Source organism: Prenolepis imparis, unplaced genomic scaffold, assembly GCF_030444845.1.
Source record: "Prenolepis imparis isolate NDT839.2.m4 unplaced genomic scaffold, iyPreImpa1.0 SCAF_8, whole genome shotgun sequence".
NCBI classification, from domain to species: Eukaryota; Metazoa; Arthropoda; class Insecta; order Hymenoptera; family Formicidae; genus Prenolepis; species Prenolepis imparis.
The window spans coordinates 3857270-3881433 of record NW_028141166.1 but is presented as its reverse complement, the minus strand read 5'-3'; the positions used below and the strand labels follow the sequence as shown (position 1 = coordinate 3881433).

Below are 24164 nucleotides of genomic sequence, written 5' to 3'. Positions count from 1 at the left end.
AATCATTTAACATTATAATGATCGAGCTCCTGAGAACAGTTGGAACAGGTAGGAATACACTATAAGATCTGTTACAAAAGAGAGAGCAGGCGGACCTCCCGTGGCTTCCTACGATGTTATCTTCATATCTTGATTTAGAAAAGCTAGGAGAAAAGCTAGCCGAAGTAAACAATGGACTGGTAGAACGACTTTTGATCATTTAGAGCGGATATGTATGTATATATTGTAAAGATACTTGTGTAAGTAGCTGTAATGGCAAAGACACGTTGAGGCATAGAATTGCCGTTATTATCGCGAATATCTGTGGTATTTCGCTGCGAATACCCGCATACACGCGTTGTCACTGAAGAAGACTTACAGTGTACACCGCCAGAGTTTTCTCGGATGTCGTGATCTTTTCTTTTTATTTTTATTTTTTTAGCTTCCGCTAAAGAAACGGCCGAGAATGAAGATATAACGCACAGGAAATACCTGGCGTTATATCTTCATTTATACATATATATATAATTATAATAATATTATACAAATATGAAATAGTAATATTAAAAATATTATTATAATTATATAATATTAAATTATACCAGTATTTTAAAATATAGGGATTAATTATTTATTAGACGATTAATGTAGTTTGGAAAAAAACTTCTTTTATTTTATTTACTCGATCCTGCGACTCGATTATTTTATTGCGCGTTTTTAATCTGACAATTAGTTATACTTAGATTAGATCGTTGAAAAAGTGAATGATAAAGCATAAGACGAAATATATTTGATTCTAACAATCGACGATCTAAATATAACTCGGATTGAGAACGCGTAGTAAAACGATCGAATCGCACAGGCTCAACTAAATAAAATAAGGATAAACGCCGCAATACATTAATCTTCTAGTAATAAATAATTCATCTCTCCGTTTATGTACGTATATCCAAAGGAATATAAACAATGGTGTCGTAATATAATTCAAAATTGCACATTAATGCTTAAAAAAACATGTAAACTCTTACGTCTAAAAATATTTAATATTTACTTAAATTTAATTAACCCATTAAGACTAAATATCTTTAATGTGTAACTCATACAAAACGTTTAATATATTACAAAATCAATGCAACAATAGTTCATGGTGGCGCAAACTATCGGAGGAAACGTATATATAAAGGTTTTAAGATAACTATTGAAATCATTTAACTGCTGATGATATTCCGACAACTATTTGATATAAAAAAAAAATAGATGCATCATTGTTTTTCTTTCAATTTAATGTATTAACGATATAATTTATCAAAAAAAAAACGCTTTGCTTTTAACATTATATTTTACAACTAATACTTAAATATACATACACTGTACTGTTCCGCTTGATTTAAAGCTAATCCTGGATGAAGCTATCCCACATGTCACAGAAGATGCTTGCGTTGCCATATAAAAGGAGCAATATCACAGTTACACATATATGTTTTAGTTTCATATATAGATTATACATATATTTATTCTTTATAAATTTTTTAAATTTCTCTTTAATATATTTCTTTTCTATTTATAAAATCGTAACGTAATAGTTATAAAATTATAAAACGTTCCAATAATCCATGATAAACAATTAGAATAATAGAATAAATTATAAAAAATTGAATAATAATTATAGAACAAATCTGAAAAAAGTACAGTGTATAAAAATGGCATATTTGTCTCGTAATGTGAATATACATTTTTATAGTTTTACACTTGTAAAAGAAAAAAAATGTTAAATATACATATGTGACATAATATATATGTCATACATTTCAAATTCTAAAATAAATGTAAATTATTGTAAAAAAAATGTATATAAAGGTACAATGAGAGGTACTTTATATACAATGTAAATATATATATAAAGATACAATATACAATGAGGTTGTGTATAAATAATAAAAAACAGACTTGTGTTTAACGTTATTTAATTCCAAAAGGCACAATTAGTATGCGCTCAAGGAACATATGCTGCGAATATCATTCGCCATGGGTTCAATTACAATATATGTAATTTGACAATAAATAACACTGATATAATCGGTAGCGAGTAAAATCAAGGGTTCTATATACGTGCTCTAGGAGTAATCGCCGTATATATCTGGCAAAAAATCGCCGAGACTATTTTAATAAAGTTAACTATATATATATACATACATATATATATATATATACACACATATATACATATATTTTATATATATATATATATATATATATATATATATACATATATACATATAGGAAGGACTTAGTAATATGCCGCAGTATGTACAAATATATGTAAAAATTCTTTTTACAACAGCCTATAATCTATATCTGTCAAAGGAATATATCCGATCGCGACGCATTCGCAGATATTATTCCTCGATCAGACGAATAGTAAAAAAAGTTTATCTCTACACGCAATAATAAAAACTAATTTTCTAATCATTGTGATGTATGTGCGCGCGATACTGGCGTATAATATAATATCTAATATCTTTATTTATCTATACATGTATATAGTACATAAATGTTGCTATGAAACTCGAGCGATTTATATTTGAGAAAAAGCAGCTATTCTTTTTTTATAAGTATAAAAAAATTTAAATAAAAATAAATATTATTTTCTTATTTTTTAACTCATCTTGCATTATTTTTATGGATATTTTATATATATCTTTATTTTTTATCTCTACATAGGTTTTTATTTGTCTATCTTTTTATTTGAGCTTTTTCAAATAAAATATACGTATTAAAAAATTATAACTATAATGAAATAAGTCTTAGAAAGATTGTCGGATAGTGATGCTTGAATGAATATCATCTATACTCTGCCTTTCATGATGCAAAGAACGTATAGTATAATATTGCGCATACAATGTAGTATAAATTGAAGACACGTTTCTCACAACGTTGCCGAATGTGCAGTTATGAATTGGAATCGAGAATTAAAAATACTTTTCTATCGGAGTCTTTGATGCTCTATGCGAACATTTTCAGTGAACTCTCTTAATTACAGCTATTCAGTCATAATGAACAGCGGATGCTGAGACTTAACCCTTTCCAGCACATACTTTATAATCCTATGATAACAATTCTTTAAATTATACTCAAGTATAGTAACTGGTTGCATGATTCTTTGCTATTTAATGAATGGCACGCTCTGTTTTACATACAAGTCACTTATTTCGAAAGCGGTGTAAATTAAGATTCGAAAAATTCTTTAATCGTCACTTTAAAAATAAGGGGCTCATACATTTTACGTACAGTTCTATCTTTCTATCATTCATTCGAGAATGCAGGAACATAAAAAGAAGCAATTCTCAAGGAACTGTCGACTGATGCCGGAAAGAGTTAAATATTATATGTGAATTTATTTATACAAAATATGATGTATGCTATATCTATCATCTGACGACACTACTTTTATACAAGAATGCTATTAAGGATCCTTAACGAGAAACATATTCAATATAAAAATCTTTCGCAAGAAATCCACTCGTTATATTACATAATAAATAATTGCACCTGTCGATCGAGTACGCAGCCAGCCGGTGATTAATCTTACAACATTAATTAACCTGTGTGATGTGTTGGCGAGAACGCAGTGGTGACATGTGATCGACAAACGTGTAATCGCATTCGCGAAAGAGATATTAAAAAGCAGGGAAGAATTGTTCACTGATCTTTTAAGTGCAACAAGCGAGAAAAAAATGTCATGGTTACGCAAACGTCGCAAACCGGATCTTATTTATTCAAATGCGCTAGTTTCTTCTCCAACGAACTATGTATTACTCGACAGTCGACAAGAAATAAAAAAAAACAAAGGATAAAGAACGATACGGTGCGTCCCTTGCATCTCGGAGGATCAGTCTTAAAGATGCAGTGAGCAGAAGGCGACAGAACTGCTGGATGAAGGATACAATTAATGTTGATCGTCTCTTAGGTTTCGCGAAATACATACCTCTATGAGAAGTCATTTTTCTCTTTTATACCCTTTAGCTATTTGCCTGCGATGATATATCAGTCATCTATGTCTACCAACCGATCAGATGATGCGATTAAATTTCGCAATGGAGGTCAGTCTCAAAACTGAATCCGGTAAATTAGTTTCACCGTCTATAGCTAGCTGTCTCGATTATATGCTTTATATTATTCCCACACAAATATATGTATGTATGAATATACACGTCAAGCTATAATTTAGACGTGCTATTTAAAATGTCGTAAAAAGACCCTCATGTTATCAGAAAAATCTTAAAATTATTAAAGTAATTTATTTTCGACCATTAGTATTTCAATTAGGCCTCGTCGTCCAATGAGTTTTGATTTATTCGAGACAGAGTTTTGCTATACGAGAGTACACACATTTCGAGATATCATATGTACCCCCAAACGCACTAGGAATTTTTTTATAAGAGTCAACGTTTTCATTGCTATCATAACCATTTAAATCAACATAATTTCTCCATCGTTAAAAAAATTCAAAGAATATTTAATTGGTTAATTAAAATGCCGCACCAGAGAGCTGATCTCCGGGCTTGTTAAAAAAAATCCTTTGGTATGACCTTACATTCAATTACATTCGCCCATAAAGGCAAATACCTTAAAATCATTTGTGTTAACTCCCTTGTTTTATTCCAGGACATTCACCACATATCCTTGATTCTGTGATGTTGAGTTTGTACTTGTTACTTCTTTTTAATAGAACACCGTATGCTTTGAGGCATCTCTGACTAGTCCCCAATTTCTTCACAAAATCGTTTACTTAACTTATGTCAGAGCACTGATACATTATCGGTGCTTTTCTTCTCGGACAGCATGGACGTTCTTTCCTTCATCTGTATATTCCCAGCGCTACCGTTTCTACCGGGTTCGCAGTTTAATTTTAACATACCTGGCTGAAGATTAACGTATCTGTGAGCCTGGTTGTCGTTGGAATTCTCTTGGAGCCACATTTGCTTCAAAATCGAGGCTCTCGTAGAGTCCAACAAAGGACTGGAACTGTCTTGTTCGGATATGCCAATCAACAGAGAGTCTAAAGTCTGATCGTCATCCTGGCCGTTCAAGTCTAGTAGAAGCGGCGCTGGTGAGTTTGGGGATTTGGATTCTTGAGTTTGCGCGATTGAACGCTGCGATGGCCATGAAATTGAGAACTTTCGATTGTTCTCCGATAATTGTATGTCAAGTTGCGCGGTGTGCTCTAGTTGAACACTCGACAGAGGCACATCCAGGCACGGTGCGATGATGCGAGGATTCGTCGCCAGAAAATCAACAATCTCCGGCGCCGATGGTCTCTTTGTATGGTCCACGTTCCAACAGGAATACATTAAATTTTCACTGTAAATATATAAATAGAGAACATAACAAAAGGATCGTTAAAGAGAGATGCTATAATCGTCAAGCTCTATTACTTACAGCTGCATTTTCACTTTCTTCGGCACGGTGAGACAATTGCCAGCCTTCACGTGCGAGAGTACTTCATTATTGCTCATTCCTTGAAAAGGGAAACTGCCGAATGTAACAATCTCGTAGAGCATTACGCCGTAAGACCAGACATCGGATGCTGGCGTGAAGATACCTAGTGCCAGCGATTCTGGCGACATCCATCTTACTGGTAGCATGCCTGAGGAAAATAAAAATTTGCCAATACATTCTATGATAGAACCATAGTGCTGTAAAAACAAAAACATACTCTTACCCTTTCGATTAAATTTGTAATAGTCATTCTCATACATTGGCCTCGTCATACCGAAGTCTCCGAGTTTTACCACCCGCTGAGCGTTCACTAGACAATTACGAGATGCGACATCTCTGAAAGAAAAATAAATTTAATAAATATGGTATCGCCAATATTAGCGTTGTGATTAGTAAATTTGAAAATGTTTTATCTTACCTGTGAACATACTTTAATTGCGCTAAATAACTAAGCGCTCTAGCGACATCCAACGCCATGGCGGTTAATTTTTTATTCGAGATCTCGTCAGAATCTTCATAGCTCCGATCGTTGACCAAATGTCTTCTGGCCAACAGATAGGTCTTCAGATCGCCGTAGAGCATAAATTCCATCACGGTTAACACGGGTTCACACTTTATGCACACACCTAATAATTTGATTATGTTCTTGTGCTCGAATCTCTTCATGACCTCGACCTCGCTCAAAAAGTCAAGTTTCTCGTCGGTCGAACTGCCGACTTTTAAAGTCTTTACAGCGATAGCTAACCAGCCCTTGTCAGGGAAGAAGGCTTCACCACCATAAACGGTACCGAAGGCTCCCTCTCCAAGTTTTCGATTAATCACTACTCTATCTCGAGGAATTTCCCACACGTCCAAACTAGAAGTGTCTGTTTGTGACAAATCGATACCCAGGGACTTCATATACTTTTCGTGTTGTCGTACTTTTTCGTCATATCTATAAAAAATAGCAGAACACTATAATTTAACAAAAATGCAGAAATACAATTCCTTGAAGAACATTATTTTATTTAACATATGTATATGTGTATTACGATATAATAAATATAGAATAACAATTAAAATGAACTACGTACTTTCGCTTAATCATGACAAAACCAATGATTAGAATCGCTCCGAGGAGGCTGAAACCGATAATATTAGCGACTACTATCGCTACTTCGCAAGATACATCCAGCAGCTCTGCCAATCCCGCCAAAACACATCTCGGCGGAGGCTCTGAACCATCGTCGGGCATCGTTTCCGACAACCAAACGAAAGCCGATGTATTTAAATCCAACGTACCGCCGATTACTTCGTGCTTGGCTTCCGAGGTATTCGGATAAAAATTACCAACAATGTGTGTCTCATTATCGATAAACTGTACAATATTAATAACGGAGTATCTCGATGGCCCTCCTAGAAATTGTATTCTTCCCGATACCTAAAAAAAATAAAAATATATAAATATATAAATAAATAAATAAATAAATAATTTTAGGTCGTCATGGAATAAATTAATCGGTAAATTTGTTCTACCAACCCCATTAAAATCGGTCTCGCCGATGATGGTCGTGAGACGATTGACCGTGTGATTGCTGTGAAGATCGAAGACGTAACTCTCATTCTCATGGATAAGTCGATCCATAGCGTAAGCATAAGTCCACATAGCATCGTAGGCGTAGCCGGCATAATTAGAGGGTTGATGATTCTGTATTCGGCAGATGTTCTCATAACGCTCACGCCATTCGCGCACTGTGATTCCCTCCTGCATTATGTCGTCGTCGCGAGCGAAGTACGCGTGTGACAGACAGAGATGTCCATTTATGGCCTTCATCATCTCGTTCGTGGTACAGGGTACTTTTTCGCCCTCTTGATTGTAATAATCGGTGTCATACCATTGTTGTTTGAGCCAAAGCGGAAGAAACCAGACGTAGCCCTTTGTCAAAAAGAAATTAAATCGTTAAACTTACTGAATTACCTCTTTAATTTTGTTTTTACGATTCAATCATAAATAATGATATATACGATGAATAATTATTACCTGAACAGCTGTCATCTTCAATTTATATGCTTGGCACATGACCTGACGAGCTACCTCATCATATACATCTGCGATAATAATTCTTGCTCGCTTTTCTTTCAAATCATGTAAATACTGAAAATTTGTATTAAAAATTATCTATTACAGTTTATGGGGATCCATAATTCGCATAAATGTTATTAAAAATGTTCGTGATTTCTATTTGTTCAAGTATCGTGTTATTTCTATATATTTATTTAAATGTTTTTTTTTCTCTGAATCTTTATATTATATTATCATATTGTACAATTATTCTCATAAATTAAACATACATTCGTCATCACGTCGGCTTCTCGTTCTCTTGGAAACTTGACATTCGCAACGAAGACGATGCCTTTATCTCTGAGCATTTCTTGCATGTATGATATATACTCGGTGTACTTTTGTCCATCCTCCGTTAATGAGGCCACTCGATGCCAGCCTAGTCTCTGCAAGAGCTGCAGGTAGACGTATTTGTATTGCCTATTCTCACCGATAGTCCTGAAGAAGTACGGATATTTGCTGCGATCGTCGAAATTGGATCCCTCGGCGCTATAGCTAATAATCACCGTTTTGTAGTGTTTTGACACTCCGACCAATGGCTCCACAGTTTCCGAACAAGCTGGTCCTAATACGCCGACCAGCTTCTTATAATGATTGTGTACGATATAGTCGATAAAGGACTTCATTACCATATCCGACTTACATTGGCCATCGTTGGCCAACAGGGTCAGATTATAATCTCTTAGCAGTGTGTTGTTAAGGTTGATAATTTCTTTTGCCATCTTAGCGGCGATCACGATCGATTTGGCCATGTATGAGTTGCCACCTATGGGAAATATTCCGCCGACATATAAAATGTTCTTGTTGTCACTATTGGGCTTCCATTCCGTCAGGGTATAATTTAGATTCTCTCTCAACCAATCGCAGGCGATCTGTTCGTCCGAGACGTTACTCGCTGCCCACGTACGTCGCGAAATCAGATTCTCATACATTTCTCGGCTGAACTTCGCGCGACTAATCGTCTCGAAAGCAATTTTCGCGATCAACTCCAATCTATCCCACACCAGCTTCGTTAGTCTGTTCGATTCGTAGGCGCAGCCGATCAAACCCTTTTGCCCTCCGCAATGTGGAAAATTGATCGTTGTAAATTCCCTCTCATTCGGGATCACGCTGCTGGGCGAGTAATGCAAAATCACCAGCGACCTGAAAGAAATTTTTATAAAACTTACATTTCATTTCATATTTATTAATATATCGACTTTATATTCATCCAAATCAGCCGTACCTATTCTCAGCTATAGAAGCTGACGAGTTCTGCCCAAATTGCATGTACTCCCTGGTCAAGTTCTTGGTCAAGTATCTAAGATTCGGACCTACCCACGCCACCTTGACGTAGAGCTTCATCTGATCGATGTGGTCTTTCACGAACAGCGTGACATCCGGGTATTCGGCCAGCAGCAGCGCGCATTTCGGCATTCTCTGTTGCCCTTGACTTTGACATTGTTCTGGGATGTACATCCCGTGTTGGCAAAAGGTTTCGCGGCAGTAGGAATCTCTGGTATCCGGATTTATCGTAGAATTCTTGATGATCGATAAATACGTCTCGTCGACGGCGTATCTGCTGGCAGTCTCTAATCTGGAGAACACCAACCAGCTATCATCAGGTCTGGCTAACGCTTCCGGAACGAACCACCCGAAGTGTCCCGGTGGCGCAATCGAGCCACATTCCTTCACGTTGTATTTACTCAGCAGCGGCGACGTGTCCTGCTGCGGCGGAATCCATACTTCCATGTTCACCATCGTCGTTGGAACTCTGTTATGAGATAGGGAATGTTAATTAATTTAAACACGCGTATATTCCTCTGCTAAGTTTAAAGATGACGCGAGTTTAATTAACTATTCGACTCAATGTTCTGACAACATTCAGGTATCTAACGCAAGAATATCAAAAATATATCATCACTAATAATTTATATAAATTGTTTATTGCAACAAAAAGAAGACATGTAATTTGAAAACTTTAAACCTTTTTTATTTTTGTAGTTACCAAACATTAATAACTGAATATACAGGGTATTTTTATTATTTTGTTTAGTTTCATCATTCAATTATTTTGATTATTTTGATCGTTTTGATCATTTGGCCAAATACTAGTAACATCTATCTTTTTCGTATTACAATAGCGATTCATTATATCAGGTCCTCAGACACATGATAAATTGATAAGTCTATTGGTCAATAGCTAAATTACGTGTTATAAACAACATAAGGTTAAGTTGTTGAATCTGTTTACTATTTACGTTTCTAGTGAACTTCTTCAATAGTAAAGAATTGCGTTTTAGAAAATTTAAAATGATTTATTGAGTTGTAACGTAACTTAAAATAATAATATTTTATGTATCACAGTCTTATGTACAGGTTTGGAAACGAGCTCGAATTTTAGTGGTGGGGGATGGTCCTTTTAAGTACGAGTGGGAGAGAGACAGAAACAGATTGTCAAGCTTTTTCTAACAGCCTATTTCTTTTTCTAACATCTTATATTTTTTTTCTAACCAATCGTACTTTCCTAGATCGTTGTGACTTTTGTGGCTATGAAGTAAATTAAAAACAACATCACTAAGAGGACCATCCCCCACCACCATCGTTTCCAGACCTATATGTAACCGTGGTATGTACTCATTGATTTTGTTTTTACGTAACTACGAGGCGCATTTTTAAAGTAAGGTCCGTTTTGAAATAAAAAAGGATCTCAACATATTAAAATAATTTATTATAGCCAAAAAACTTCTACAAGCTTACTTTATTTTTTCACATAATCACCATTGACTTCCATTCATTTTTGATATTGTTTCAACAGCTTCCTAATTCCATGCATTGTTGTAAAAGTTAGTAATGCCGTTCTTTAGTTCGCTTTTCTTTTCGTTTTTTAGTTCACTTTAGGAAATTGAATAGACAATTCTGAAACCGTAAACCGCTGATTTTCAATAATTTTTGTATTCACTTCTTCCATTAAACCTTCTGTCATCATTGTTGAGCGACCGCAACGCTCTTCATTTAAACATTTCTAAACATTTGTTTGTCCTTCTTTAAACAAACGACACTATTGCCTAACTTTAAAATCACTCATAACATTTGATTCAAAAACCTCACAAAGTTGTCTATTCAATGTTTTAACGGCGAACTAAAGAACAGCGTTATTAACTGGTTCAAGACACAGGCGGCAGACTTTTACAACAATGGAATTAGGAAGCTGTTGAAACAATATAAAAAATGAAAGTCAATGATGATTATGTGGAAAAATAAAGTAAGCTTGTAGAAGTTTTTTGGCTATAATAAATTATTTTTATATGTTAAGATCCTTTTTTTATTTCAAAATGGACCTTACTTTAAAAATGCGCCTCGTATATGAAAAAACATGGCAATTCTATTTTAAAAAATCAAGGTGACCTTGCTTTTTTATCAAACAAAAAGTGTTCGGCCAATTTTTATTATTGCAACATGTTGTGGAAATTGATAAATTTCTGTTTGTGACTTTTTTGTCAGAAGCGCCTTAAAAATCGTGGCGAGGACCATCCTGTTTGTCACATTACAACATAGAGATATATCAAAGAAACATTATTAATGAACAATCATCATATCTCACAATGGTTGGATACATCTCAATTATTGAAATATCTCTGATGTTGAGACGGATACATTGTTCTGATTTTAAGATGCATAGAAATAAATATTATTAGATGCTCAAGAAACACACAGCAAGCGCGAAAAACTTAATATAACTATTGGTAAATACGTTCTGAATATTTGTCAGAGAAAGCGTTGCTGAGATGAAATATGATCGCTCAGCAAACAAATTGCAAAGCATATTTTTGCAGTTGGCGTAATAATAGGTTCTCGATCCAGTTAATCTAGTGTCATAAGTATCAACATAGTATGAGATGATATATTCCTATATATATGAATTTAATATACATATAAAAATTATTAAGTAATTAAATTCTATTATACTTTAATCTAGTAATTGAATTCTACCCACCTTATGCAAATTTGTTAAAAGTTTAATATTTATTATGATTCAATACTATTATTCAGTGCTATTTACGAACTCATTGAAAAGCAAATGATCAAAAAGCTATTGTAATCACATGTTTGTAATACAAGAAATAAAAAGAATAGATTGAATTAAAAAATTCAAGGAATCTCAAAGAGGCTAGAATCGGGATCGCATAAGGTAGCATTAATTACGGTCGTTTGTATATCTTACATTTTGTGTTCGTTGTACGTCGGCTTCTCGGATAGCCTCTCGAAGACCTCCGATACATTGAATTTATCATCCTTATCGATAATGCCAATATCGGTGTAACCCAATACTTCGGTCAAAAAGATTTTCATAATTTCTGACGTCAACCTCTGTGTGACTCTTCTCGATACTTCGAATTGAATGTTCAAGAAACGACCTTCATGATGAATCACCCTCTTTGGATTAACTTCTGCAAATCGTAAAGAAATTTTTCTCGAAAAGAGATTTAAAAAAATTTTTTTTTAAACTTCTACGGTAAGAAGTTTTAAATTAAATTAAATTTTCGATTGATCAATTAATTTAGAATTAAAATAATTAAAGACTTTGAGAAAAAGATTTTATGATCCGAACGTGTATTTAAAAATAATGATAAATAATTGTTATTTAACACAATTTAAAAACACGCGAGTTGAGAATCGTTGCAAATATAGAAATGCAAGGTCATTCTACCGTTCGATCTGAACAATGTAAACATCTGAGAAAAACAGGAGGCAGGTAGAAGAATGTTTCCGGCCGTTGCCAATCTGCGCGATGACTATATTTGAATGCTCGATAATAAGCGGATAAGCTATATGCGACGCGGTTAACATTAAAGGCTCATTCAGACAGGACGCGTCAAGCGTCAAGCAGCGAGCAGCAACCATTCAACAAACAATAAGCGAGGTAATATTAGCAATGGCGTAAAAAATATTGCCTCGCTTATTGGTTGCTGCTCGCTGCTTGACGCGTCCTGTCTGAATGAGCCTTTACTCGCACGGAATGTGAATTCAGCTCCTCATTACGCGCCGCGATATATCTAAATTATTCATCAACAACTACGTGTGATCTGTGTCTATGGATGAGTCGTGTAGACTCGGTTCAATTAATGTTGATCAGACCACGCCTCATCATCGCGTCAATTAACGATTATTACACGTGACGCTGTTTTTCCGATGGCGTATCAATGATATCAGCATCTTCGAAGAGCTGACAAATGCGCCGTAATTGAGCCACATCGATCGGGCCGACGATAATAATATAACCGACGATTTACCTTCCAACTTCGTCAGACAGCGATTCGAGTCTGCGATCTTCAGCATGGCCACGAGGACCAGCAGACCTACTAAGGATCCGGGTCTCAGCATTGTGACCTTCTCATCCTGCAACAGACAAGGCGATCGGTGCGCTATTAAGACTGCTCCATCGACATATACATAGAATAGACTGAGCGTTGCGAAAGACAAACGCGCGCTCGCTGTAGAAAGAGAGGTACTATATGAGAGGCCTATGTTATGTCTGTCTGATTTTGTCCCCCTCCAGAATTCTCGCAATAACGTAGCATTGAATTTGGAACCTATTTAATAACTCGCACGATAAAACCGGTAAAACTCACTTTGAAATTGTGTTTTGTCGTGAAAGTGCTTGCTCTTTTATTCTTGAAATCTGGAAAAATGGTTTTGAGACGTTTGTTGTGCAAAACTAATAACAAGAATGAAAAAATGTACAAATGCATACATTTAATACGAATACAGTTATAAATATATTTAATAATTTAATACATTTAATATAAATATATTTAATAACAAATAATAAAATTTAATTAAATAAAAGGCTTCATATTTAAAAAAATAATAACAACAAGTAAGAAACGGCATAAAGAGCCTCGCGCGTTAATTAGTGCACAAAAAATTATATTTATTACTTAGTAGATTATAAAACATATTATAAAATAAAACATTGGAAAAATATGTTAATTACTTTATAAAAAAATTGTGTGCAGGGTTTGAAATTTTATTTTGACGGCCCTGCAAGAAGAGAGACAAACAAACATAGGCCTCCCATCTCCCATGTAGTACCCCTTTCTTTCTATAGCGAGTGCGCTTTTGTCTTTCGCAGCGTTCAGTCCATTCTATATGTCGATGGACTGCTCGTTAAAAATGGGTTAATTCACGACTCGCGAAATCGATCTGTAAACGATTTGTCTAGAGGTGGTTGCATTTTTCCGAGCTGAATGTTAAACGAGCTGAAATCCATGGAGAAGGAAAATGGAAAATGGCAATGCATTAATCAAGATTCCTGCTCTCTCATCAAAACATGTTTGTTTTTTAATATATATATACGTCTATAATCTCGTGATGTGTTATTTTAAAACAAGATAAGTTCATGATTATCGTTGAGGAATTTTGTCTTAAGAAACGAGCAAAACACGTTAACAGATAGTTTATCGCAGCAACCAAGTGTGTGTGTGTATGTATACACATACGCCACAACTTCATAAAATCTTTTCAATCGATTATGTATATTCCTTCATCATCAACAATTTTCTTGTCACTTTACTTAAAACATTTATATCAGGAATCCGTACCGCTGTGAAGTTAGCCCCCCATATCTTTGAAATGCTTTTTCATGTCTTTAATGGCCAGAACTATTTCTTAAAACTATCAAGAACTCTGGAACTATCGGAGATCTACACAGAACTCTGAAAAAAAATTAATTTTTTAAATAATGAGGGGCTAACTTCACAGCGGTGGAATCCGTGACAAATATTTGAAATATTGTTGCAAGGGCAGCAAATATGCATGACCGGATAAATAAAGTTTTTCAGATTATCGCGAATATCAAATTGCAAAATAATATCGTGTTTTACTGAATCAACCGACATGTATAAATAACATTCACGCGTGACATTATGTCTAGTGAGTGTCACAACTGCACATTGATCCGATACGCACGTGACATTCAGATAATCGTGACGAGTAAGTTCATGCCATAAAATGTATTAGTATTTCACGAAGCGTACGGGGCGTGGAAAAAAAGAGGGTCCCCTTTTTTCCTCTTGTATAGCCCTCGCAAATTCGCGGCGGACCTATAATTTGGGCCAAGATTAAAACTCAGATTAAACACATAGAAGTATATATCCGTGAGATTCGAAGTCTCATTCATCAGGGCGCAATATATATATATATATATATGTACATAATCTTTCTGTATGTTTATTTTTCTTTAATCCTCGATATTCAATATGATCAGACACATTTTTCCCACTCTAGCTTTAGTCTAATTATACTGCGAACGTAACCAATAATTATTTTGCGCAATACGTTTGCGCATTTATTATGCACATCTATTTGCACGACGAATGATATCACTCCGTTATCAAGACAAGGTGTGGCGTAGGGCGATAAGGTCGCAAAGGGTTACGAAGGTACCGGACGTGTTCAGCAGGGTTTCAGCAGGGTACCAGCAGGGTACCAGCAGGGTACCAGCTGATTTTATCTTCGCGTAGCGATTAAGAAGGCACCTTTTTATGATCACGCACGATAGTACGCGTGCGAAAAGTGAGTCGTAGAAACTTCCGATTTCTATAAGCATTAGTTAAGCAACGAGAAGAAATTGGGAGTACGAAATTTCGACCACGTTGATATTGACCACAGTCAAAGGCAAATATATACTTGCTTGCGAATATGCTTACTTCATTTTTTGCAATGCTCAATTTTCGAAATTCACGTTTATATATTTAATATCTATACCGTTTAAAAAGTCCAATGTTTTCACAAAATTGGACATCTTCAGATCTAACTTAATATGCAGAGGTGATAAAATAACTTTTTTTGAATTAACAGGATGTCATTACATTTTTTGTACCATGCAGGATCAAACTGTCTTTACTTTTTTTATTTGCTGCTATATATAAGTATGTATTTATGTACCTTTCTTGTAAATTATACAGAACCTCTAAAATTCAAAACAGCCATAACTTGATGAAAGAAAGTCGTACGATCATGAATTAAAATTTGTTTGAAAGCTTTTGAATTATACTTTCAGATGCCGTTGAGTTTATTTAGAAACCAGTTTTTTTCATTCTGTAAAAAAATTAAAATAGGCCAAAAACGCCATTTTTTGTTTCTTTCATTCTAATTTATTCAAAATCCTGATGTGCTAGGCAAATTCTGACAACGGCACCGTCACACGATAAAATCTTCGAGAAACGTACGCATTTTGGCGAAAACGAAAAAGTGATTTTTTTGTCCTATTGTGTTATTTATAATTACGCATATATAATTTAAGGGTTAATTATCAAACTGGATATTTTGCGCATTGTTTGGTGCAACATCGACAAATGTACTAAAGTTACGGATCATTGCACGTGCAATTTAGATCAATCTGAGGATTATATCTGAAAAGCGAAATAGGTGTCGAGAGAAAAGGAAGCAGGGGCCGCATATGCTCGAAAAGTCCAGACTCGTTGGCGCCCGGATGCCGCCGCGACGTCTGAAACTCGGTCGTATCTTTGGAGGGTATAAAGCTGCCATTGCGTCAGAACACGACAAATTTTATCACGCCATTTGAGCGTGGCGACGTGCTTCTTTATTGCGAAATCGATAGACGACACAAAGTGCGGATCAGAACTTCTACGCGTGAATAAAAAGCACTACCCTATATTTCATATGTCTATTCGAAAATTAAGCGTATTATTTCATATAATATTCGCAAAAAATATAAATCAAAAATAATACAAAAATTTCGTCTATATAAATTATATATAAATTAATATCAATAAAAATAGAGTGGAATTCGCAATCGTCTTTCATCAGCTTTGCCCGACAAATAAGGAGTACAAATATCTTCGAAACACGACCAAAAGCATCAAGCGGCTCCATAATCCGACAACAAGGCGTTAATCAATTTAATCGAATAAAGATAAATTAGTCATTTATTAAGACAAGAGGAGAAAGTAATTCTCTTCGTTTTCGCATTTAATTTTTCATAGCTTCTATTTTTCTTTGTGTCGCACAATATACTTACAAATTCATAAAACATGAGTAAGAATATCTATATACAATTAGATGAAATATTTTGTCTTTCTTTACATTGAGCAAATTTTACGTCGCGCGAACAATTCGCTCTCTTCGTGAACGGATTTGCTAACGATATTTTAGCCCCGATTATGCGTCGCACCGGCTGAGAATTATACAGAAAGCGACGCAAAATATCGCACCTGGGCATCTCGAGGTGGACGACGAAGTGACGCAAAGACGAGAAGACAAAACGACCGGCAGGGAATGACGAAATGATCGCAATTTAGATGCACTGCAGAGGCGTCGAAGCGCGGATCCTACCTACGCCCCCCGTTATCACTTATGAATAAGACATTATCAGACATACATCGGCTGAACTTTGTTCAGGATGCCGCACTTGGAGTTTCGTCACTACCATTCAGAATCTTTTACACAAAAAGTCTTTACATAATGTCGGTACTGTCGATACTATAATTTGTTATGAATGAAAAACGCAAAACATAATTGGAAATCTCAACGAAAAATAGATATTTCCATACTTATATGTATCTTTTTTTACTTATAATTTTTAATATAGTCGATATTTATTGATGTAACTCTACGTACGAGATTTTATATGAAAGTAATGATATATTTATTCTACACAGAGAGAATTTTCTCTTAGAACTTATTCTGATGAATGATGGTATAGTCTCGTGCATTAACATAGTATTTCGAAGAATTTTATGAGAGTTTCTCTGATTAATATCTAGAAGAACGAAATATAAAATATGTTTGATTAATTTTACTAAAATATATAGTAAAATTTCAATAATTTTAAAATATATTAAAAACTTATAATTTTTTAGATATTTTAAATAGAATAGATGTCAAAAAAGTAATAAACATGTAAAATATTTTATATACATATATTTTACAAAGCAGCATAATATTTTCAATTTGACTTAATTGCTCATGATAATTTTAACATGCAACATGGTAATTTTCGGTTTATTACCAAACATGATAAAATTTGTAGTGAATTTTGTGGTAAAATTTAACGAAAAATTCTCTCCGTGTAGCAGAATAAGACTCTTGCATGTATATCTATGTTTTGAATATACACACGAAGGAACAAATACGCGAATTGGAGCGGGAGGCGTTCAGTTAAGATCAATTTTCCAATTATGTAAATGTGAAATTTGTAAGATTGTCCTACACCTCAATTATATATGACGTCTTTCTCCTAAGATTCTTTTGTTAATATGAACTGCGAGTAATATTAGTTGTTTTAGTTCCAAGGTCTTAGCAGTGTATACCGTCTTAACACAATTGTCGCAATAAATCGCTCAATTGCGACTACGCGTGTTTCATATAGTTCTTCCAATGTCGATTATACTGTACCTCTAAGTTTTGTTTCGAATATATTTTATCATAGTAAAAAACACGATGACACGATTTACCGCCCGTTAGGGCTTGAGCAGAATAGCTGACTTAAGATAAGATTTGAGACAAAAGACAGTATTGTGCGTTACATAAGACAAAAACTTAAGGGCATAAAACATTGTCTTAAAGTTGTAAGTCAGCCATTCTGCTCAGGCCCTTAGACTCTTCTAAAACTGTCTTCGGAATAAATTTAACAAGCATCTCATTTCAGTTTATTTTTAGTCTACATGGAAAATAAAAGAGAAATGCGTTAATCGCAAAATAATATAAGAATAAGAAAAAGAATAAAGTAACGCGATAGTTTCATTTGACTTTTTTTCTTTGCGATTTTAGAACAAGACTCTCAATACAATATACGTTTATGTTTATATTAATCGCATCAAATAAATTAATACAATTAATATTATAGTTTTAAATTTAAGTTGTAAATGTACATATCGGTTTTATTTATAAAAAAATAAATAAATAATATTACAGTATTTTTTACGCATAACAAAATGTAAAAATATTGGCTCTGAATATCTAAAGCAAGTTTAGCCTCTGATCTTGGGCATGTGCATCACAGTCTAGTTGCGTCATACGATAACACATTGTAACGTTAATTCCGTTCTGATTGCTGGTTGAGATAAGCGCTCTCGGGACGCGGGGTCGAAACCTGCCTGCCTCAGGTGGCAAAATGAACGTTTTGCATAGGCGGATGCAAAATCCGCTATCCTAGATGCCGGGTGCCGATAGGTGGACGAATATTTTAACAACACCGTGCACGAAGGGGTGATATACGAACACGCGACCGTGCACGCGACTTCGCGTGCGCATAAAGGTATAAAGTATACGAAGAAGACGCGTGCAGTATCGTGCTTGTGCGTCGTGACTTGTGTGCATAGATAAAAGCCGTTCGAATCGGCGAATAACTTCGTCATTTGGCATTCTGTCTTTTTTCTTCTCACATGCGAAAAATTTCCCATTAATCGGGATATTTTGCATAATTGCGTTCAATATGATCGAAATCACTTGATCGCATCGTGCCTTTCTACTAAATGTATTTATTGCGAATTTACTGCTAATAATATTTCAAACGCGGAAAAAAACTTTACTATTTATTGTTTTTTGCGCTGAGGATGGCTAAAAAAAAGAGCCGAAACGTACGCGTTGGCATTTAAATTGTATCCCTCTTATCTTGTGTTTGATCATTAAAATATATTTATTACGTAATACATTGTTAATAATTTATGCGCCCTGCTTATTGCGCTGGTTCTATTACACTTTTTATTACTTTTCTAATTCAGAAAAAAAATATTAGCCACCACAACTAAATTTAGCTGTCCCTTTAGCTATCCCTAATGAAGAATTCTTCATTAAACTATAACTAAAAAAATATTAGCTACCATAGCTAAAATTTAGGCATAGTAACCAAATTTCAGGTGTAAAATAGGGACAGCTAAATTTAGCTATAATGGCTAATATTTTTTTCCGCCAAGTAACTTTCTCGATGTATTGAATAATTTTAAGGCTCTTGGGTGCTCACCGCGGCCATATTGGATTGTGACGTCAGAGGCGAGAAAGCACACGCTAAAAATTCTTAGATGCCATTTTTTAATGAAAAGATATTTCGATTAAACAGCACTTCAGATGGCTTTAGCACACTCTTAAAAAACCCCGAAAACTATCCTTTTCCCTTTATAATCAATCAATATCTGTAAAATGATCGAGATATCAGACTTTGACATGCGGAATGACTGCGCATGTGCAAAGACCAGACGGACTGGGCTTCATAATATTACATTTTACAGCTGTTGATTGATTATAAAGGGGAAAGGATAATTTTCGGGGTTTTTTAAGAGTGTGCTAAAGCCATCTGAAGTGCTGTTTCATCGAAATATTTTTTCATTTCGAAATGGCATCTAAGAAATTTTTGCGTGTGTTTTCTCGCCTCTGACGTCACGATTTCGACATGGTCGGCAAGGAGCCAGGAGCCTTAATTGCTATCTCAAATTCTTGAATTTGACATTCGCATAATTACATTCAATATGCTTTCGCAAAAGCATATACAATTGTATAACAAATATTTTTTCTACAAACATCGATAATATATTTTCAATCAGTTTCGATGATGCATTGTGTTATTTGACTTCTTTCTCGACTCGATTGATATAGTCTGTATTTGTTCTTACGTTAATTTTCCTGTTATTATATTCTCGCTCGAAATTTGTTTATACAATAAGGCTACACTAAGAACTTGCCATAATCACTCGCAGAAGCAAACAAATTTTTAAGTATCGTAACACATTGCGGTAAAATAAAATTAATTTTCTCATATATGATATATAACGAAAAGGACTTTAAGTCGCATGTAAAGATAACAAATAAAAAGTAAACTATAAATTTCCAAGTAATATGTTTTCGTCATCTGAAGTCATCGCAAGACCGATTCGAGATAGAATGATTGCATATCTATCTTCAACAAGCAGTAGGAGGAAGGAAGACCTCCGACACGAAAGAAACGTTGCGAAATGATATGGCTAAGTGATGTAATTTGTGGTGCCACGGCGGCAAAGAAAGTCTGTCGAGATTTAGTCTCACAAAGTCAATGTCATCGCAGAGCGATGAAAAATGTCAGCATCGCAAATCGGCTCCTTACAAAACAAGTATTAGGCTTTTGAAAAAAAGATACAAGAAATCATCGAGAAATAATATAAGCGAGCGATGTGATTCTTGTTGACACGATTTCAAGAAAAATACACTGTCAAAGCTTAGCAGCAATCAATCGTACCACGAAATGATGAAGAATCAGAGTCAAGAGAAAATTTACGGAATCGCGATAAGTCTCTCGCAAACAGAGATTTCTCTCTGCTCTGTATCTTCATTTATTTTATATTTAACCACAAGAAAGAAGTTAAAATTTCAAAGGTAGCAAAAGATAATATTGTGTGTGAAACACACGTATTATTTTTTTTATATTCAAAATACATAAGTCCTATCACGGAGAGAATTTTTTATTATATTTTTTTAATTCACCACAAAATTCACGACAAATATTATATTTGGTAATAATAAGCTGAAAATTATCATGCAGCATGTTAAAATTATCATAAGCGATTAAGCCAGATTGAAAATATTATGCTGCATTGTAAAATTTATATAAAATATTTTATATGTTTACTATTTTGGCATCTATTCTATTTAAAGCACTCAAAGAATCATAAGTTTTTAACATATTTAAAAATTATTGAAATTTTACTATGGATGGTTCATTTTAATTTATACTTTATATAAATATCTCAAAACTTGTAAGTTTTAGAAGGAAAATTTTTAGACAAAAAAAACCATTTTACCCTTATAACCTTTTATGCCGAAAATTGCGAAAAATCGATTTATATAAAAAAATTAGTTTTATTCCAAAAAACATAAATGACCTTTAAATGACCTTGAAAGTGCCCTTTTCGTCAAAAAAGTCAGTAAATCGCCATCTTGTTCCCCTTCAAATCAAATAAATAACTTTTGTCTAAAAAGTTTCCTTCTAAAATTTTAAGATATTTGAGTGGATAAATTAAAATGAGCCTGTGTATATTTTAAGTAAAATTAATCAAACATATTTGATATTTTATTGTGATATTAATATTTTTTATTGTGATAGATATTAATCAGAGAAACTCTCATAAAATTCTTCAGAGGAATTCTTATAAAATACCATATTGTCCCATGATTTTTAGAATAAATTCTAAGAGAAAATTTTCTCTGTGTGTGTACAATCATCTTAAACTTTTTCATTTTGAAACTTGTTTTTTCTTCTTTTCATTTATATAAATTAAATTAATCTTTACATTTACTCATTATATATTTTATACTTTATCTACATATCGTGCAATTATTATGCGTGATTTCTATCGACTGTTTTGTCTCTTTTCTTCTACTCTCAACCAGTTGCCGAGGAAAGATTTTATCCTACGGCAAAATGAAATATCGCTGTCTCTTCCCCGTCGTCGACGATGGGGCAATAAAAGTTCCGGGCTACAAAACATCGAACGACAGCTGTACCGTCTATTTTTGGAGAGCAAACACGCGCTCGCTCGTGCGCGAATTAAAGTGTCTCCAAGCGTGCATTATTGCGATTATTGCGATTATTGCGCGTATGGAAAAACACACTAATATCGAACGGGACTTGGTTAGATGGCACGCATGGATGCGTATGGAAGTGTGAGAGCTGTTATTTATAAGTATATTTATAGTATCTAGTATAGAGAGAATAAACATAGAGGTGGTTAAGAGAGAACCTAGGTAACGTAGAAGCGGTGGAAGTAAAGGTAAGACGCAGAGAAAGAGACAGTATAAAGTAAATAGAACAAGAGAAAGGTAAGGACGAAGGTTTGAGATTATGACGTCGCGCGGGTACTAATAACAAGCATGCACTAATATCAAACGTGAAAGCGAATGCGATGAGCGCAATCAAACGCGGAATCGCGCGCGGAGGATCGCGACGAGGAGGAGCGACTTTGTGGCGCCGGAGAGAGGAGGAAGAAAGGCGCGAATGAAAATTGCAAATCGGCGCAGTTTGCAACCTTCTTATCGAGTGTTTTTTCCGCGCGCAACGCCGCGGAAACGTGTGCGTTTTCAACGACGATAAACGACGATATCGCCGATACGCGCTGACAAAATTTACGCTCGCACACAAGGCCAGAGATCTCGATAGTATAGTGTCACAATAAATGGCAACAGTAATCTAGAGTTCGCACTCGGATCTTAATTTAAACGAGATATTTCGTAATAATTATATAAAATCCTTTCTCACGAGATGTTTAATTAATACACTTTTACTATTAATAATGTCCTTTATTAATTTTTATATTCAAACTGTATATCCTCTGTTTAATTTTAGCTATCACTGTCTTATTACCGATACTAATATCGCGCACAATTAGAGAGAAAGAGAGAAAAAGAGATAAATTTTATTATTAATTTTCGAGCATTATATAAAGAAATTTACGATTATTACATCTAAATCTACCAAAAGAACGGCGTTCCTATCTGCGCCGGTAATATAATCACAAGCATTAAAATTACGTAATAGAAACGGGAGATCTGTAAAGCTACGTCTAAGAATCGTATTAGAAAACGCGAGATCGCTGGCTCCCGGCCACAATAACAAAAACAAGTAAACAATTCATAAAATTGCACAAAGATCGCAATAAGTTGTTTCTAAGAAAAAGAAAAATGTCACGCAAATTTTAAAAGATTCTATTTAAGATGACAAAGTGCAAAAAATAACAAACCTAGTTTCACAAATTTATAGAATATTATATATAGTTTCGCATTATTCTTTTATACACTCTTACTTTGTTCCAAGTTACACACAAATTCAAAATTATAAAAGATTATTATAATTATATATATATATATATATATATATATATATAATTATATTATATTATTATATATAAACTATAAGTGAGAAATAAAATTATTTTTGCAGGAATAAAAAAATATACATACATTATATATTTGAAGAATCCGAAACAATATATTATTGGATGAAAAAAAAATTAATCCATCAATCGATCGATCGATCGATTGTAATCCATTACTTTCCTCGATAAGTTACGAGACACACGTAATCATCATACTTTATAAATACGCGCTTGAAAGAGAAAAAAAATTGAAATACCGATGCGATACGGCGAGTGCAAATGGTTTCTCACGCGCGACGTCGAGAATTATTCCAGCCGATATCGATCGACGACTAACGCGAGATGGCAAATCGACGACGAATCGTTAAAATGCCGTGACGTTGCGCTTCATCGCGAAAACCATGCGCGCCGACAATCAGTATACATAAAAGAAGCGTTGGCGAATCGTATACGCACTTGTCAGAGCCTTATTGACGTCACGATGACACTTGTTTGTCACGACCGTGCGATACTATCTACGACACAACGATAAATATAATTTTCGTGCGCATGTGCCTGCCATCGGCTATTTCACGTTGTCGGCCACATATAACGTTAATGATATTTATTTATTCTCATTTCTTATTCTATGCGCATCTTTACTATTATCAATGCATTAACAGCGCACTTTGTTTGAGCGTGCAAACACGCTCGTCCTTACGCGACTATCGCTTCTTTTTTTTTATTAATAAAATAATCTT

The 24164-nt window shown here is 34.4% G+C and overlaps 1 protein-coding gene across 5 annotated transcripts in view; it reads right to left on the bottom strand.

Annotated features, from left to right (window-relative positions):
* Positions 1–1931: 1931 nt before the first annotated feature.
* LOC145940068 (uncharacterized) overlaps positions 1932–24164 on the bottom strand; it is a 37642-nt gene continuing 15409 nt past the window's right edge. Inside the window, exons 2-12 of one of the 5 annotated variants that reach the window (XM_083044898.1) lie at positions 12853–12958; positions 11784–12009; positions 8805–9332; positions 7810–8722; positions 7499–7612; positions 6998–7393; positions 6552–6898; positions 5897–6412; positions 5702–5814; positions 5419–5626; positions 1932–5340 (exon numbers count right to left, since the gene is read on the bottom strand). In XM_083044898.1, the coding sequence (XP_082901024.1) occupies positions 4779–5340; positions 5419–5626; positions 5702–5814; positions 5897–6412; positions 6552–6898; positions 6998–7393; positions 7499–7612; positions 7810–8722; positions 8805–9332; positions 11784–12009; positions 12853–12943 (4014 nt within the window). In that variant the 5' untranslated portion in view covers positions 12944–12958 and the 3' untranslated portion in view covers positions 1932–4778. The other 4 variants (XM_083044897.1, XM_083044896.1, XM_083044895.1 and 1 more) reach the window with 4 other exon arrangements.